The sequence below is a fragment of the Laccaria bicolor genome, genomic scaffold, assembly GCF_000143565.1.
Source record: "Laccaria bicolor S238N-H82 LACBIscaffold_12 genomic scaffold, whole genome shotgun sequence".
In the NCBI taxonomy this organism is placed as follows: Eukaryota; Fungi; Basidiomycota; class Agaricomycetes; order Agaricales; family Hydnangiaceae; genus Laccaria; species Laccaria bicolor.
This window is the reverse complement of record NW_001889883.1, coordinates 204,236-221,893: the sequence shown is the minus strand read 5'-3', so window position 1 is coordinate 221,893 and position 17,658 is coordinate 204,236. Positions and strand designations below refer to the sequence as shown.

The following is a 17,658-nucleotide window of genomic DNA, read 5'->3' as shown; positions in this document are numbered from 1 at the left end:
TTCTTACCATTGGTATCATGTCGTCACAGTCCGCTTGTTTGCTTTGCATTGCCACTATTTCAACACGTTTTTTCGCACCCATCACGCGAAAAATATCTCATTTGAATGAATCATCAGCTCGAATCTATTTTCCACAAAATGCAAAAGGTGGTAATACAGCTGCGTGGTGACCGAAGATGGAGTGGAAAAAAAAGTACTTTGCATCGACAGCACATTCCCAGATGCACCGTACAAGTTTGTAAGAGAAAAACCTAAAACCAAAGTTGGACCAGGTGGGGTGAGTAGGGGGCATGTATAGGCGATATGTGATGCCTTCTCCGCCTTCTTCATCCCACATCACGGTCGTCCAAGAATAGATGTCAGGTAAGCGTGTAGTTGTAGGGTTGCGGTTGATCTCGAGGTATACAGGCAGGTTTACAAACGATTAGACTATCAAAGTGCACGGTAAGGGAGGCGAACGGGTGTGGGATACGAGTGATACTCACATACAAAGAAGTTATATGCGCAGCCACTATGTAATTGGCGCGGGTTGGAAGGACATGATCTCATCATATAGGAGTTCCTTCAGCTGTTCTCGGCTGATGTCGTCCTTGTGCACTAAAAATATGACTTGGTCAAGCAGTCCACCTAAGTTGGTTCGAAGACTTACAATCAAACTCAAAGAACTCAGGGTCCAAAGGCGGTGCCACGGGTTCGTCTTCCGGGTCATGCTGTGGAAGATGAATGAGTTCAGGTTTGATGTGAGTGAACAAGGGGTAGCACATACGTAGGATTCCAGATAGGGATGCGCGAGAGCATTCTCGACAGTAATCCGCTTCTTGGGATCGAACGTCTACATCACTGTTAATTCATGGAGCTGGAAAGATATCATATGGTAACATACCAAGGTTTTAGCCAAGAAATCTACCGCAAGAGGGTTTGCATTGGGAAAGAGCTGCGCAAACGGTTTACGTTTCCGGAATGGGAGTGCCCGGATATAATCCCGCGAACGCCGCGTGGTAATGGCGTAGAACTCATCAAGTGTGGGCGTTCCCAGGACGTCGAGGATGAGAGTTAATTGATGATGGTAGTCTCGGCCCGGAAAGAGTGGCTTGCCAGATAGCATCTCTGCCAAAATGCAACCTACCGACCATACATCAATGGCCTTGTATTTTGTGATTAGATCGGTAGAAAATTGGAGAACAAGGGCATCTCTCACCTTCGTGTATTGCTTAAACGTCAACATAATTTCGGGGGCACGATACCAACGGGTCGCAACATACTCGGTCATGAACCCGGTCTCCGTGCCAGATGGCTCAGCGGTCTTAACAGACCGCGCAAGCCCAAAATCGCAGACCTTCAGGTCGCAATTCGCGTTGAGGAGGAGATTGGAGGGTTTGAGGTCACGATGGATAACATCTGCAGAATGGAGTGCTTTCAAAGCACGAAGAGTCTGGTATATGAAATATTGGGCGTGATCGTCAGAAAGATCTTGTGTTCGAATAACCCGATGCATGTCAGTCTCCATAAGCTCTTGGATCACTGTCCGACATGGTGTTAGTAGTTAACAATCTACGGTGGGTGGCAAACGTACAGTAGACCTCCTTGAACGCATCTATTGAGGCTGGTTTGATGATGTCCAAAATTGAAATGATCTTGACGCGCCGTCAAGCGTCTGGCAGCTGGCAAATCTGTCGACTCACATTCTCGCTAACACCCGCCTCACTCAAGAACTTGAGGAGCTTGAGCTCCCGGAGGGTCCGCAGGCAGAACATTGAATGGTCAAAAGGGGCGATCTTCTTGATAGCGACCTTGCGACCACTTGGTCGATGCACGGCAGAGCACACAATCCCATAGGCGCCTTCACCAACGACATCGAGAACTTGGTATTGGGTGCCTTCAAAGAGATGATATCAGTGAACAATAGTCGGTGAAGGAGTGGCGACAGATGCATACCGACGTTAAACCTGACTTTCCTCGGGGTGGGCTGGGCAGGTGCTGCCGATTTCGACTTCGTAGGCGCTTGGGTAGGGTCTGGCATTGTGAGTGGGTTGTGGTGGTAGTGAGGGGGATGAAAGAATGGGAGCAAAAATCAGACAAAGGGGTATAAGGCCTTCAGACAATAACAAGAGCCATTTACAAAAAAAAAGGTTGTGTCGTAATATGGAACAACACCGGTTGTAGCAACAACAAAACCTTTTCGTTTGGAACCCTTCCTCACGATGCCCAGCATCAGCTCAAATTCCAATTGTTCTGTTACTCTCCTGCTATCTAACCTTTTTCTGGTTCCCTTAGCATTGCCATGGTGACTGCCTGCTTTAGCATGTGTTCTCACCGTTTAAGAACCCCACTACATCTCCCACCTCTCAAAATCATCTCTCAAAAACGCACACCTGATCTTTAGGAGTTTGCACATCGTGAGATTCGCCTTTGGCTTGGCGACGGTGCGAAAAGTTCACGTCCCAACACACTCATTATGTACCTTTTCGATGAGCTAGTGTACACAGATCGCCTGCTGATCACCCCCATGGGAACCATATGCATGTACAAAGGATGCCTTGAATATAGCAAAGTTCATACTATCCCCTGAGGCCAGACGTTCGGGGCTCGCATTTGGACGTGCAGTGAAAATGGTGAGATACCTCCTCTCATCAGGCCCATACGACGTGATGGAACGATAATGAACTCGGCATGAGCAGATTGCATGAAACCACCCCATGATCCCAAGTGTCATCATGATTTCTCCAAGTGCATCTTTGAATTCCCCAATTCATTGAAACATATCAAAAATCATCCGTCGTTGACAGATAAGACGACTGCCGACTTGATATCCCCTGCACCCTACACCCGTCAATTTCATTGGTGGTATAATGGATCGATCAATACCTCGCTCCCGAGTCGAATTGACGATTTGTCGTGAAGATCAAGTAAGGAATTGAAAAGTTCTCAACCAGCATAACAAGTTTGAACCTGGCGACGGTGACGTTCGCGGCGGCCACCTTTCCGCCACATGGGTGTCAACTTGAAAACGAAGTCTTTTCCCAGGCTTTTCCTGTTTCTCCGCCTACAAGCGCACACACGTTCTGGCAGCTACCCAATCAAAGAACTAGGTCCTGGTTTTGGAAGATTGCATAGACTCAGAGTATACCATGGTGGGCTCGCGCCTAAATCACCGTTTGTCTAGTTTCACTTCGTATGTAGAAAATCTTGGATGAACATATCATGTCAGTTTTGTCAATACACCAAATAGTTTGGAAGGAGGATAGAGTAATGCTGCCGAGGACAACCTGTCAAACAAGTCGACCGTTTACCCAGAGCGCGGTCTCTGGACGATGATGACGAAAGCGAGAGAAGCGATCAAGTTGTTGTATTTCAGGATGGTCGTGATAAGCTTCAAAGATATTAACAGAAAAATAGTCCGGGCACGCGTCCAAGGCGCTCGTCACGGAAAGAGGGCACCCCGCAGCCGATAGTCTGAACACGCGTCGAAGGGTGAAATGCAAGGATTTCCCTCCAGAGGTGGCCAAAAGCAAAGGGTCGGCGATTTCTTGTGATTGATAGTGTGATTGTGGCTGTACACCATTGACAATGTAAATTGTTGTGACGTGTCGGTCTTCTACTTATCGTTCTCCACCAGCGCATCCTCGGTAAGTATCGCTATTCTATTCTCCAACCCAATCTTGTCTAAATTCAATCTTTCAGCGATATTGTACCATTAATTTAGAGGCGAAGCCAGCTTCAACAGGCATGGAACAACAACAAAAGGCGTCTCCAGAAATAAAGAAAGTCGCCCAGTTCCTTCGCGGCGGGAATGCAGGCTTGAAAATCCGCGTAGGAGCACTGAACGGGAAACGTCTGGATTACTTCAAAGGTGCGCAGCAATCGCCATACACATGCTAGTTCGCGCCACTGACCTGCAGTGTATAATTCCAGGAAAATCCGCAGTTAAAGCACTCCTTTCGCCAGCCTATGCTAAACTCAAAGGAGTCCCAGCTATTACCTCGGAAGAAGAAGCCCAAAATCTTCTTTCACAGATAAACAGCTACGCCTTTTTCCTCCGTGTTCAACGTGGCGGGCCGACTGGATCATCCTCATCCTCGCCGAAAGCCCTCCAAATCATTCAAGACCAGAAGTTCGACGTAAAGGAGTACTACGCGTGGTTTTATGAAGGTTCACAATGGACAACGTACGCTGGTGGCATTCTGATGGTCGCTATCATGCTGGCGGGCGTGATGTTCCCTCTCTGGCCCCCCATCATGCGTTTGGGAGTGTGGTATCTAAGTATTGGCATGCTTGGCCTCATTGGATTGTTCTTCGCGATTGCGATTGTGCGGTTGATTTTCTATATCATCACTGTCATCGTGGCGAGTCCTGGGATTTGGATATTCCCCCAATTATTCGCCGATGTTGGCTTTGTGCGTCATTTTTTCTCTCTTGTTCAATGATGTCCATGCTCACCGGATGCTAGATTGATTCATTTATACCTCTATGGGAGTGGGATCTTCCCAAGAAGAAGGGGAAGAAAAAGAAGGGCGACAAGGAGAAGGGAAAATCAAGCGCAGTCGAGAAAAACGGGTCGGCAGCCGTCGAGGATGATGAGTCGGCGGATTCACGGCCCCAAAGTCGGAGTGCGCGGATTGAGGAGGTCGAGGACGAGGATGCTTAAGTTGCATTCGGAATTTTTATCAATTACTTACACCCTTGTCCCTCGTTTAGACATTTTCTACCTCTACACCTCCACGCGGCACCCTTCGTACTTAACTTATATCTTTTTGGACTCCTCCATGGGTCGGCTTGATAGAGGGAAGAGCTGTATTTTGATCTGAACCTAATGAACGTAATCCGTCCTCAGCGTGCTCGATGCCTTCTTCTAGTCCAATCGCCTTCGATTGTTCCAAGCTCGCAGTAAAAAGCTCTTTGGCCTTCCCATAATCTTTGGATATCTGCAGAAGTATAAGAAACTTGAGGTTAAATGAATTAATCTCAAGTCACTCACCTCCCGAATCCTTCCAAGATTGAAAAGCATGAAAGCATAAGCTATCTCGCAAACGTCATGTTTGGCACGCGAGCTGTTCCTCACGACAGATGCAACTTCGAGACCTTTGTTCGCCCACGACTCAGCTTGCTGAATCAACTCAGGACTGGTGCCACTCTGTAATATGAGGTCAGCGATGTTCCCCATCATCTGAGCACCTGAGAGGCAGGTTGTCAGTGTCGTTTGTAGAATGGAAACGCCATCCCACTCACCACGGCACTTGTTTTCCGGTGAGCATTCCTGGGGAGGCGGCGGGATGAGAATCGATACAGCTTGTAGATATAGGGGCATTGCAAAACTGAGTAAGAGAAGTTGTTTTTGATCCACTCCAGGATATAAAGGCAATGTGTGTTTACCGAATGTTCCCAGTTCTTGAATAAAAGCTGCCCAATGCCTCGAAAGGTGCCGCAATATCCTGTTGTACAACCCAACCCGGCAACGCCAATTCTTCTACCATAACTTGGATATCGTGCCGACTCCCATTTTGATCTGCCTGACTTCCTGCCGGCGCCTGCAGAACGCTCTTCAGAATGGTCTCCACAGACAATACAAGCCATTTTTCTTCCTCCTCTCGCGGTTTATGCATATCATGCGCCATCTCCCCAAGTTTGTGAGAGAGGGCTACAGCACGCATCTTCTCTTGCCCTTTCAGCTCTTGAGGTTTGGCGTCCATGACGTGCTGAAGCTGTAGAAGTGCATCCTCGTACACTTTATAAGCTTCTTCGACCTTTCCGTCCTCTTCTAGCACGCCAGCGAGACAGATGGCGATGCCCGACGTCTTGAGGTATGGCAAGGTTTTGAATTCAGTAAGAGGGATCTTTTTGGATGTATCCAAAGCCCTAGACGATGGTAAGTCTGAAGAGAAGGCGGGGATTGAAGACAACGGTGATCGCACCTTCTGAGATATTGAGCGCTCAGCAATAGGTCGCCTTTGTACTTAGCAGCCAGTCCCCCACGGAGATCCTTCCGGATTTCCGAAGGCCACATCGTCAATGTGGCATATATATCATAGCTGGAGGAAAATAATCTGTAAACAGCGGCAAAATGGAGAGAGAGACTATATTAGTACAGGCCATAAGCAGTCAGACCTGCCCCAAGTACGATGAGAGCCGTCCAAAAAGGAGAGAGACGGCTGAGATTGAACCGAGATGTTCGTGCTTCTGCCTCGAACTCTGGAATATTTTGCTGTCGCCGAGGACGACTTTCACTGAACAATCGAGAAAGCCCCGTTGTTGCTTGCGTTGGTTTCCATCGATGAGGTCGGGCGAGAGGCCTCAAGGATTTTGACAACGTAGTCATCTTGAAGAGAGCAAATCACTACTGGAGGCTAGACATGAGACTGTCATATTTAGGGGCACCACAAAACCGCGATCACGGATGCATTCACGATCAACAAGAAGTCTCCGTTCCGCCGCTTGCTTTCCACCACCATTGCTGACACGAAATGCAACTTTCATATCGAAGAACTCCTTACGAACGTAGGGTGCTGGTAGGTCACGTAGGTGCATGGTGCACATCTCATATCCCCTGACAGGCACACGTTCATTGAGCCAGAATGTGGGATCCTTTTGACTCGGCATGGTATCAAGGCCCAAGGCGCTTAAAGCTCCAGCGCCGCAATACATAAGATAATACAATTCACTCACAGGGTGGAGACAGCCTACTCTCCTTTGGCAGTGACGCCAGGATCAACCATGGCTTCCGACTTCCTCGAAACTACACCAAGAATTGCGCCAGGTTCTGTATCTTCGAGCTCCCCAGAGACACAAGACAAATGTAAGCTGCAGGTTCTTCAATTTTAAGTGCTCACTCCACTCATCATTCACGAACAGCAGAAAGCTGGAGAACTTACGGCCTTTCGGAACCCATCATCAAAGACTTTGTTTCGAAGTACTCAAATGGTTATTCTATGGATGTTCGAAGCATCGAAATATCTGTAGATGGTGGTTAGTCGGTAGCTCCATTGTCAAACCCAACTAAAACACGCGCATGAAGCATTGTCAAATGAAAGGTCGTTTTCGGACAAGGACACTTTGTGGAATTTTTTGACTGCAGAGAAGGTATGTATTCCGTCTTGTTGCATGTATCATGCTCAATTCGATAATTCAGGTTGCGCCATCAACATCTATACGCGTGCTGTAAGTCAAGCTCTTCTTTCTTCCTTTCAGACGTCTAAATATATGAAAACACCTTTAAGGCTGGTCAAAGAAATGTCAGGAGAAGCATTGCAGCTCATGAGCACGGCTCTTGGTATACATCTTGCATTTTGGGCGTGGGTAGCTTCAGAGCAGGCATCAGATGGCTTTTGGCTCAATACACATAGTAAGTCTGTAGTCGGCCGCATTTATCTCAAGTTTAACAGAACTATCATAATCAGATGATGGTAAAATTCTGTCCTTCGATTTACCTGGCTTTGAATTCTATTCTGCGAAAACGCCACCTGCAATGAAAGTTGTACGCGAAGGCCGATTGAAACAGCTGTCGAGTCGACATAGGTTCTATGGGGCTGGGTTGACGGGGGGTACGTTGTTTAACCAAACTGTTCTTGCACGTTGTCTTACATTCGAGGTGGCATCAGTACAATCTCACGATGTTTACATCAACCGCAGAACTTCTGGTTATCTTATTCCCATGGATGGCTTCTATACCTTCGTGTACCTGGCTGAGGATTGCAGGGCAGTATCGTCCTTGCCACTCCAAGCTACAGAGCGCACTCAGCCACTTTGCACCGAATGGTTCATGCGAAATTTAAAAGAAGCTGAGACGGAAACGCTGGTCAAATTTACGAAGGAGCCAGTTGGGATAATCTTAGAAGTTGTCAAGCAGCTTCTCAGGTATTTGATTCTTTTGGCCAGCGAACTGGCATGCGACTTTTCTCAAACCTTTTGAAATCAGAACATGGCATTCCTTCACGGTTCAGGTCCAGCGTGATCTAGAAGTCATCGTAGGTCTACACCCGTTTTTCTAAATCCATAACCCTCATAGTTCATCTGATAGGACGAGTCTCTCCCGGAAAGCTTGCCAGATCAGCTTCCAGAACATAATCTCTACGACATAGGGACATACCTCCATCGTGACATCGTCCAGACATTGTATCGCTTCAATCTCCAGCTGGGGAAGTACGAGGGCTATCTCAAGTACCTAGGGAACGGTACCAAGCCACAGTTCCGCCCAGACATGTACATCCACGATACCGCCAATCTAACGAACAATCTGTTTGATTTACGAAGACGTCTCGAAGGATGCAAAGACCGGGGAAATATGAGCTTGACCTTGGTATGCTTCTTCACCTGATATCTAAACAAGCTCCGTTCTGAATCATTTGCAGATAAATAACTATATTTCCCTCCAACAAGCACGCCTTGCGAATCGGCAAGCGCTGATTTCTGCGGAAATGGCCCGCCTCCAAGTTCAAGATTCGCAAGCAGGCGGCCGGTTATCAGTCGTAGCGACTGTTTTCCTGCCCTTATCGTTTGCTACGGTATGTGTGATGCGTTCGGCATGTCCGTAAACTTAGACTAACCGACGTTACTCCAGTCGTGGCTCAGCATCAACCAGTCAATGCCAATTTGGATCTTCTTTGTGATTGCGGTCGGTAGTATGTTGGCAACAGCCGGGATCATTCTTATTCTCAAATGGACGGAGGAATTTGAACTTTTGAAAAGGGCATCGCAAGCATTCCATTCCGTTCTGCATCCTCGTCGTCGGAGAGAGGTTTCTGATGAGAAGGACAGCTATACCCACATTGTATGACTTGTGTATGACTCCTCTAAGTCCATGCTCACTCTATGTATGTAACGTCCACTGACCTATCTGCCCTGTATCCAATATAATTCTTTTCAGCGGGGGATACTCACAGGACGTTATTCGCTGTTATCCGACGACAACTTGACGACAACCTTTCCTTTTTCTTCGTCCTGCTTTATTCAATTGCACCCCTCTTTTACCCCTCCAATACAGGACAAATGATAGATACTAAAATCAACGATTTTCAGATTCTTGTCCGTACCAATTTTGGCGAAGTCTGTCCGGATTTTATCTGGCCTAGACCAAATTTGAAAAGTTTGTCCGGACTTCGTATCTAGCCCATTCAGGGCCAAAACTTTCTCTGCAGCGCAAGGTTCGCACCACCGACCACACGGCTGACTGCAAAAACTACCTACATTTTTCCGTTGCACTATGCAACCATATGTGTCCAATTAGTATCTAGCCTCTCATTCTCCTCGAGAACCTGTCCGGATTTCGTATCTAGCATTTTGCTGATTTTTCGAAAACTTGTCCGGTTTGTCTCTAGCCTAGCACCCCCGTTTCGAATTTTTTTGTCCGGATCGGTATCTACCATTTAGCAGCATTTTCAGGGGTCCTTCCAATACTTACCTGTATAGTTTTGCCTTTTTGAAGATCTACATAACTACAGGGATAGCGGTGAGCTATTGTAAAGCCGCTCTTTGGCGCATCATATTATTCAATGGGCCTAGCAGAGCATACGTTCAGGGGTCTTGTGGAATCTGAACTACGCAAGTGGAGTCCATAACGCTCCACAAGTCAGTATGTCCCCATACGCACCTCAGAAAAGACCCGTAATGCGAGAGCCTGGAGAAACTTGAAAATTGTGGGTGAAGGTCCCAACAAGTTGCCTTGGAATAGGGCTGCCAATCAACTCTCGGCTCTCCGAATCATAACTTTTGGTCTCTTCTGGTAAGCTCTGATTTTGAAACAGGGCATTGCCCTGCAGGAGGCGACGACCGCCCTAGGCTAAGTAGGTAAAGGCTACTCGACCAATGAAAATTCTCACTTTGGCGGTGCTCCTTGCAACTTCGTAGCCCCGGTTCGTCACCTTTTCGTCAACTTTAGAGCATTTTCTCCGCAATTTTCGGGTCGGTTACTTATAGTGAAAGATATAACGGTGAACCCCTGCTCTTCTGACTCCTTTCTATCCCTCGAATTTCGTCTGCCATGACTATTGCTATGACTGCTGGTTTGCTCGACCTCTTTCAATGCGTCAATACGTGGCGGTTGGGCGTCTTTGAAGCGTCCATAACACCCAAGGGATCGGCAAACAAACGACGGCGTTCATCTAAAAAACAACGCCTTGCACCTCATCAAATTTCTTATTCCCGGCGGCATGCTCAGAGTCCATCAGTTCGACCACCATCGGTATGCAGCTGTCCCAGTGCTGCTTGTAATAACAATGCCGAGAGCTTCCTCGAACGCCGAACGGCAAGCTATGGTGCCAGAGAGTTGAAGACCTTTCACGACCTGCCCGATGCCACACAAAATCCTTTGGTGAGTATCCCCTTGCAAAGTTGCGGAGTAGGACTAGATTCTAGAATATGTTGTTAACCTATCTTCGTAGATCACCGAACACCCCAGTTTAATCGAGGAGGAGTATTGTCGCGTATTGGAGTTGTACAGCCGCTATGAGTCCGAGAAGGTCGTTGCCGAAGAGTGGTGGTTGGCGACGTCCCATCCAGACGCTATGCAAGCGCTTCTTGATGCCGGGATCGCCGTCCAACTCATTCTTAAGGCTTCATTGTACATTGAAGAGTACAGCCAAAGATACGGGATGGCTATCGATTTTCGAACCCTTTTCCTACGGCATTGGAACGCCCCACGCAGTGACTTGGGTTGCCAAGGACTCCTTACGGATGACTGGAAGTTTCTATTGGGTGAACGGGAAAATAAACTCGGTCCACATTTGACACCGAGGGCTAGTCTGAACTCTCCAGACTCTGGAGGGGGCGACCCCAATTTCCCGCAGTGTGGACGGCCATCTGAGTGGGGCTGCGCCGTCGACCTTGACAGTTACCTTGTGACCACCCCCAGCCCGTTCCGTTATGGGTGTTAATATTTTCGTAGGTATCACTTCGATGACACAAGTTGATAATTGATTTTAGAGGCGATAGTTCTGAACCTGCGATCCCTCCTTTCGTCATGTCACTGGTGCTTGTCTCTCATCGCCAACGTTCCACGATTCAGGTTATAACAATTCGTTATGCCGTCCGAAATTTGCCGTGGCTGAAGGCAACAAAGAGACAAGCGAGCAAAACAGAGGTGACGATGCTAAGCTCTTACATTCTCGAGTTACTCGGAGTCAAGAGCAACTCATGATTACCTGTTCATACTTCTTGTGGCACATTCTGATGTAAAAATATAAGCAAAACGTTCCATTTGCACAAAGAGTACTACAAAGCACAACGGACTAACGCCCACCGAATGATATCTCGGTGGCCAGAGGTCTAATTGAAATTTGCAAATTAGTATGGGGCGGCAGCCGCTTGACACTGTGGGAAGGAAGATCAGACGCAAATGTAGATCAGACGGGCGTAGACATACAGCCTTCAGTTGGTCAAGGTACCAAGTGCATGAAGGCAGATCAGCCTTCTCTAGGCACCGGGTGAAGTCTGACGAATCGCGTATTGATAATCGGAAAAACGGGATTGGCTGTTACAATGACATACCTTTCGCTTGGACTTCGCAGCTAACACCTCCCATCTGTTGTTGCTGTTGCTGCTGCACAGGGGGTGCCTCTGCAACGGGAGCAGCAGAATTTGAACTGCCACCGAAGAGCATGCTCGAGAGACCATGGCCGATGGTGGAACCTATCGCGACGGAACCAGCGGTAGCGGCCATCTGGGCAATCATGCCAGGTTGTTTCGGCTGGGCTGCAGCTTGTGCTCCCATTGCTGGAGTGGGAGCATGAGCCGGTGCGTATCCGGCAGGAGCGGTAGCTGTGTGGGCACTACGAGTTTGCTGAGGGGCGGGTGCAGCGCGAGGAGCAGCAGAGCGACCACGGGATTGACGCTGCAAAGAGTTAGACGGCACAAATTATTGATACTAGGATTGACTGACAGGCATAATAATGAATGAGGTTTAAATGGATGTTGGGGTGAAGATGATGGTTCAAGGAAAAGCCTTGCTCAAAATGTTTTTCGGTGAACGAGGGCTGCCGAAAACGTAATACCAACATGCACAAACAAACATACCGAACTTTCGCGTCAAGTTACGACCAGCCATGGCCTTAGGTATGCAGAGGGCCCGCCTCGTCTGGCTGTGCTCTCAACCCACTGCTTTATCTACATCTTCATTCCGGTTTGTGCAGCTTCCTGCCTCACCCGCATGCACCCGAAAATACGCCGTCGCGGCTGCCGCCAAAAAAAAGTCAGAAGCGTCACCCAAGGCGACGTCTGCAGGCAGTAAACCAATCCCTAATGCCTCTGCAAAGGGATCTGCTAAGACTACCAAAAAGCCAGCCAAACCCACCCAAGGAAAGGTGGTAGCGGCCACTACCTCCCAGCCGGCCCCCACTACATCCGTTAAAAACCCAGAGGTAACCCCCGCACCCCCTCCAACTTCAACAACGACAGCGACTCCTTCGGGAGTCTCGAAGAAAAAGAAGGAAGAACCTGCTATTTCGGAACAGGAGGCACAGTTGAGGCAACTGGAGCAGCTGCAACTTATGTCACGCTTGATGCCCCAAGTTGACCCATGGGGACAGCAAATTCATGAATCGCTAGGTGGGTTTAGTCACTTTCAATTTACCTCGACAAACTTTTTCTTTGGGCGCGACGGCAACTAATCATTTTATTTTCAAGAAAAGACGTCATGATACCTGCATCTGTCACATGGAAGAACTTTTCAATCAAGAGGATGTTCAAAAATCTCTTCAATAATCGCCAGAATGCCCTCAAGAACGCTATTAGGTATGTGGATGCGCGTCTAGTAATTTTGCATGTCTGACTCGCCCTTTTCAGTCTATATGTTCTCGCAGCCAGCGACGCTCTCCCAGGAATCAGTTTGGAGAAAACGCGGTGGTGGCAGAAATTGCTTTGGCCTTACAAAGCTTTCACCACTCAGTCCGTCAAACGTGGAGCCTGGATGCAACCTCTCGCTCAAATAGCTCTGGAGACCTACCAAAAGATCAACACTGCAGTTGCTAGGTACCCTCAGCCTCATAATGACATTTAGCGACCCACTCATTTTTTTCGCTCTGCTTTCTCAGGCACGAAGAAAAAGGCGTCAAGACGTATACCACTTCGGACTACCAGAAACATATGCTGGACCTTACTCGCAGTAGAAAAAGAGGAGGTTTTTCATTCATCTGGCGGTTCCACAATGAGGTCCAACCAACCCGCATCGTATCGCTGCGCGTAACGGATGGGTATTTGGGATCAGAAAAGCCAAGGCTTGGACATAGATATCTGGTCCATGCATTGGTGAGGCTCGATACAGAGCAGGTGAGATTCACGGTCATTCACGCAAGCTACAGTTGCTGACCCAACATTGTCAGAGTCTCGAGATATACGACTCGCGAGGAAGCGTCCTTCACGAGCCTGCTGGACCCAAAACTGAAAGTGGTACGACCCCAGCTCACCCAAAACGAGTGACGGAGTACTTGGTGCTAGAGAAGAGGCTATGGTACAATTCTCCCTGGGCATTCAGGGAACAGCTGTGGGAGATTCCTCCAGGCATTGAGGAAAAGAAGGCTTGATACTGTTGTGGCGTTTTTATAATAAATTATCAACTCATAATTTTTGGCCTGCGATTTTGAATTGAGGAAGGGAGCTAGTCTGCATTCAATCGCGCCCATCAAACCGTAGTAAAAAATTGATGCCCTTTATTCCCACGTTTGAGTCATGTGTCGGAAATTTCCCTGGCGCCTAATAAGGGTTATTAGGCACCCAAGGCACCCCTAATCTAATAATGGCTTACAACGTTGCAGTTATTTTATTAAGTTTTGGGTTAACTTAATAAGATCAGATTATCAGGCCTGATAAGATTATCCAAATTATAAAGAGTCACAGTCTAGACTTAACAATGTTACGTGGCAAATTAAAATGCAACAAGTAAGGATTGAACCAAAAACCTCAGGGCTCGTGCGATCCTCACATGAAGACTACAAATTTGTAGTCGCAACATACCACTACACACCTGATCTGCTGATAGATAACGATCTCGATGATGTCGACGATGAAGAGTGGGTTCCCAATGTGCACGTTGACAGCAGTAGACCAGTGTGTGATGGTGTAGAGTCCGATGGTGATATTGATAGTGAAGACGAAGAGGATTTTCTTGACAAGGTCGAGGAAATACGGCCCGGGGTGAATCCAAGAAAGTACAGAAACAAGGGCTTGTATGTCGCCCTCATGCGAATGGCGATGGATGTCGGGGACAATTTGATGGATGAGGATTGGGTGCCAAAAAAGACAAGAAAGAAGTTGCGGAAGGAGAGAAAGAGTGCGTGCTTTAAACTCGGCTTTCACTTTCCGCGTTAATCCCATTTTGATAGTCACAAACCGTCCTAAAGAATATAAAAAAGGTCCAGATGTTGGGAGCAAATCGACGCGAACTCAATGTCGTTATAAGTCCCTTTTAAAAGATCAGAAGACTCTTGAAGATCTCGGATTCACGAAGACTGACAAAAGGCCATGTATAGACCATGAGGACAACATGGAATCAGATTCAGGTCAATCGGATTCGAGTGGATTTGGGGAAGATACATTTGAGGTCTGTCAAATATACTTTTTAATCAAATTTAGAGCTGCTAAAATTTTATCAGGTTGACACAATCAAGCAGGAGAGTCCAGAGCTCGAAATTCCTCTTGAAAGAGACGCAGAGATTGTTGCCGAAGAAGATGCAGGAGAAAATGACATTCAAATTCGCATTGAATCTGCCAGCCCACCCCGTTTAATGTTTGATGACGAAACCCCAGCAGATGTTTTTTGTGATTTGGTCCAGATCCGTGAAGAATCGATGAGTCCACCGCGTTTATTATTTGATGACCAGATCTCGCTCCTAGGAAAGAGAAAGAATGGATGCGAGAGTAACCCCGAAAATTCTGCAGACCCCCATCATGCAGCTCAGAAAAATACTGATGATTTAGAACTTGCAGATGAGGAATGGGAGGCGGAACTCGACGAATGCTTTGCGTCAAATCCAAGCGAAATACGAGACTGGCACGCACTTCGCGATCAAATTAAGAATGACCTCAATAAAAAATTCAAGTCGCTTCCCTTATCCCAAATTAACCAACTCATGATTCTTCGTAATTTCGCCACGCTTCGCCTCAAAGGACTTGGTAGAATAGAAGCAAGCAAAGACATTGCCAAGCAGTGGCACCAAAAACTCGAAGGATCGTCAGATCATTTTGCAAGGAGAATCCGAGCCCTTGCACGCCACTATCAAATTTTTGAACAGCTTCCCCGGGAGCGACGTGGTGGGCAGAAGAACTCACGATCAATTTTGAAAAATGAGGCAGTTCGTCGTGCATCTCGTGCTTGGCTTATCCAGCAGCAGAAGGGGAAAGTTACCCCAGTCAAATTTCAGAAAGGCCTTAACGAATCAATACTTCCATCGCTCGGTATTTATCCCAACAAGCCACTTTGCGAGAGAACAGCTCGTCGCTGGCTCGTTAAGCTTGGTTGGCATCGCACCAGAATTAAGAAGGGCGTTTACGTGGATGGACACGAACGGGCAGACGTTGTTTCCTATCGTCAGAATATTTTCCTTCCAAAAATGGCCGAATTTGAAAGCCGAATGGCGAGGTATGAGCGTATAGGTGATGATTTACAGAGAATTTCACCCTTGCTTCAACTGGGAGAGAAAGAAATTATCCCCGAGTTTCACGATGAGTCGTCTTTCCATGCCTTTGAGCATACAGCATCGGTTTGGTATGTTTATTGTTCCCTTGGCTTATTTGCCTTAGTTCTAACTATTGTTTTTTGTTCCAGGTTACATTCAACGGAGCAGATCATCCCAAAAAAAGACAGGGGACGCTTAATACACATCTCAGAATATATTGAGGCTGAGAATGGGCGTTTGGTCGTGAACGGCCCAAACGGTGAAGTTTTAAAGGAAGCACGGCAGATAATCTATCCAGGCTCCAATGGTGATCCATGGTGGGATTCCAAGCAGCTTATTGATCAGGTGAAAAACAAGGCAATCCCGGTTTTCGAAGAAGCACATCCAGGATGCCAGGCACTTTTTATCTATGATCAATCATCTGCTCACGCCGCATTAGCACCTGATGCGCTCAAAGCCTTTGAAATGAATAAATCGAACGGTGGAGCACAACGTCGGCAAAAAGACACTATTATTCCAGATTCAAATCCATTTCCAGAATATCGCGGCAGGATTCAAAAAATGACCACCGAGACTGGGCAACAAAAAGGGCTTCAACAAACTCTTGAAGAGCGTGGCTTTGATGTGCGCCACCTTCGCGCTAAATGCGCACCAGTCTGCCCTTTCGAGAATGAGAATTGCTGCATGGCACGTCTTCTCAGTAAGCAAGAAGATTTTGCTAACCAGATTTCCGTTCTTGAAACTGTAATTCGGGAGGCCGGGCATGAGTGTATTTTTCTTCCTAAATTCCATTGCGAGCTCAATCCCATTGAAATGGTGAGCCTTGATACTTTCCTATGGCAAACTTTATTCTGATTCTACTCTATAGTATTGGGGATGGGCTAAATACAGATATCGACAAGTAGACAAGAATACTTTCCAACAGGCAAAAGACGCTGCCTCAGAAGCGCTGAACGCTTGTCCTCCTGAGGTGATCCGGCGATTCATCAACCGATCGTGGCGGTGGATGTCAGCTTATCGCATCGGATTGACTGGGGAGGCTGCCCAGTGGGCTGTGCGAAAGCAGAAAGGGCATCGCAGCGTTTCGAGGACCGCAATGATGCATTTAGACTCAGTACTCAACTAAATTTCGTATCTACATTGGCGGTTTTCGACCCCAAAAATTTGGCGCTTCCTAATTACTCGTGGGAAAAACTTCGGAGGGGGTGTTTTCGACGTCTTTTGAAAAACTGAGCAAGATTCTGAAAAAATCTCGCGATTTCATTGAGTTTTCAGCCAGATAAGCAATTGGTGGGCTTTGCTTGTCCACGACTGTAAGGTGGAAATAATCATTACATCAGACGTCTGGTCGCCTTGTAAGGCAACCGCCCCCCGGATTTTCCCGGCATCATCTCGTCAGGTTTGCCGTGAAATGACAAGGGCTGGCAAGGGTTGGGCAAGGCCTGATTATGTTGGCGATCAACATTGCAAGGCCGGAGCCTTATCAGGCGCCTGGGAAATTTCCGACATTATTGTGAGAGCGCTAATCAACGAGACGCGACGCGTCGGGTTTGGATAGTGAAAGGCATCCGCAGCCATGCTCAGCGATGAACACCCTCAATATACACCCAGTACTCCTCTCACTCATTTGCAATGCCTCCTCGCCCATTTTACCCTTTGTGAACTACTCACGATGCAAATTCCGGTACACCCATCATCAAAGATACTGTATTTCAAACCTACCCAGCCTATCTCGCCACCCCCGGTTCTCAGAACCTCCAAACATCGTTTAAACGCAGTTACCAAAGAAAAAGTAATGAAATTTCGGAGATCGACTGTCATCACCATCATCATAGGAGTTGCCTACGGGAGACTAGAAGGGAGCTAGCTGGCTTAGCGAATCACAAGGTATCAACCTAAGGAGACAGTTGCGCTTCGTAGGAGAGCTTGTCGCGCCTGGCATTTTTGTGAGCAAGCGGTAGATGGGCACATTCTCGGTGAATGACTTCCACTCTGGAAGATGGTATATTGGGGTAAATGAGTGTGGGTATATGTTGGAATAAAGGAATGAATAAAGATATAG

General features: G+C 47.4%; 7 protein-coding genes across 7 annotated transcripts; 4 read left to right on the top strand and 3 right to left on the bottom strand.

Moving 5' to 3' along the window:
• Positions 1–67: 67 nt before the first annotated feature.
• Positions 68–2,020, bottom strand: LACBIDRAFT_184962 (mitogen-activated protein kinase MAPK; the record flags this gene model as incomplete). Its single annotated transcript, XM_001881011.1, has 9 exons — positions 68–429; positions 486–597; positions 650–710; positions 767–832; positions 884–1,144; positions 1,199–1,521; positions 1,574–1,634; positions 1,683–1,876; positions 1,936–2,020. 8 exons carry the CDS (start codon positions 2,018–2,020, stop codon positions 512–514), a joined length of 1,137 nt encoding a protein of 378 aa, XP_001881046.1. The 3' UTR covers positions 68–429; positions 486–511.
• A 2,716-nt stretch (positions 2,021–4,736) lies between these two features.
• Positions 4,737–6,313, bottom strand: LACBIDRAFT_297524 (uncharacterized protein; the record flags this gene model as incomplete). The annotated part of the gene is made up of 6 exons (XM_001881010.1): positions 4,737–4,922; positions 4,976–5,172; positions 5,227–5,312; positions 5,371–5,853; positions 5,910–6,026; positions 6,084–6,313. The coding sequence occupies 6 exons, from the start codon at positions 6,311–6,313 to the stop codon at positions 4,737–4,739; spliced, it is 1,299 nt and encodes a 432-aa protein (XP_001881045.1).
• A 256-nt stretch (positions 6,314–6,569) lies between these two features.
• Positions 6,570–10,862, top strand: LACBIDRAFT_327174 (uncharacterized protein; the record flags this gene model as incomplete). Its single annotated transcript, XM_001881210.1, has 18 exons — positions 6,570–6,595; positions 6,663–6,790; positions 6,847–6,960; positions 7,010–7,074; positions 7,124–7,152; positions 7,212–7,336; positions 7,392–7,535; positions 7,593–7,848; positions 7,910–7,958; positions 8,012–8,290; positions 8,343–8,495; positions 8,552–8,612; positions 8,680–8,804; positions 9,400–9,439; positions 9,509–9,562; positions 9,637–9,712; positions 10,180–10,300; positions 10,371–10,862. 18 exons carry the CDS (start codon positions 6,570–6,572, stop codon positions 10,860–10,862), a joined length of 2,337 nt encoding a protein of 778 aa, XP_001881245.1.
• A 409-nt stretch (positions 10,863–11,271) lies between these two features.
• LACBIDRAFT_327173 (uncharacterized protein) lies at positions 11,272–11,698 on the bottom strand (the record flags this gene model as incomplete). Its single annotated transcript, XM_001881009.1, has 3 exons — positions 11,272–11,298; positions 11,351–11,418; positions 11,476–11,698. The coding sequence occupies 3 exons, from the start codon at positions 11,696–11,698 to the stop codon at positions 11,272–11,274; spliced, it is 318 nt and encodes a 105-aa protein (XP_001881044.1).
• Positions 11,699–12,029: 331 nt separating this feature from the next.
• LACBIDRAFT_294319 (uncharacterized protein) lies at positions 12,030–13,545 on the top strand (the record flags this gene model as incomplete). The annotated part of the gene is made up of 5 exons (XM_001881209.1): positions 12,030–12,531; positions 12,615–12,717; positions 12,769–12,954; positions 13,017–13,251; positions 13,305–13,545. 5 exons carry the CDS (start codon positions 12,030–12,032, stop codon positions 13,503–13,505), a joined length of 1,227 nt encoding a protein of 408 aa, XP_001881244.1. The 3' UTR covers positions 13,506–13,545.
• Positions 13,546–13,851: 306 nt separating this feature from the next.
• On the top strand, positions 13,852–16,722 carry LACBIDRAFT_297520 (uncharacterized protein; the record flags this gene model as incomplete). The annotated part of the gene is made up of 5 exons (XM_001881208.1): positions 13,852–14,251; positions 14,304–14,521; positions 14,574–15,685; positions 15,746–16,412; positions 16,465–16,722. 5 exons carry the CDS (start codon positions 13,852–13,854, stop codon positions 16,720–16,722), a joined length of 2,655 nt encoding a protein of 884 aa, XP_001881243.1.
• A 450-nt stretch (positions 16,723–17,172) lies between these two features.
• Positions 17,173–17,463, top strand: LACBIDRAFT_297519 (uncharacterized protein; the record flags this gene model as incomplete). The annotated part of the gene is made up of 1 exon (XM_001881207.1): positions 17,173–17,463. The coding sequence occupies one exon, from the start codon at positions 17,173–17,175 to the stop codon at positions 17,461–17,463; it is 291 nt and encodes a 96-aa protein (XP_001881242.1).
• Positions 17,464–17,658: the final 195 nt, after the last annotated feature.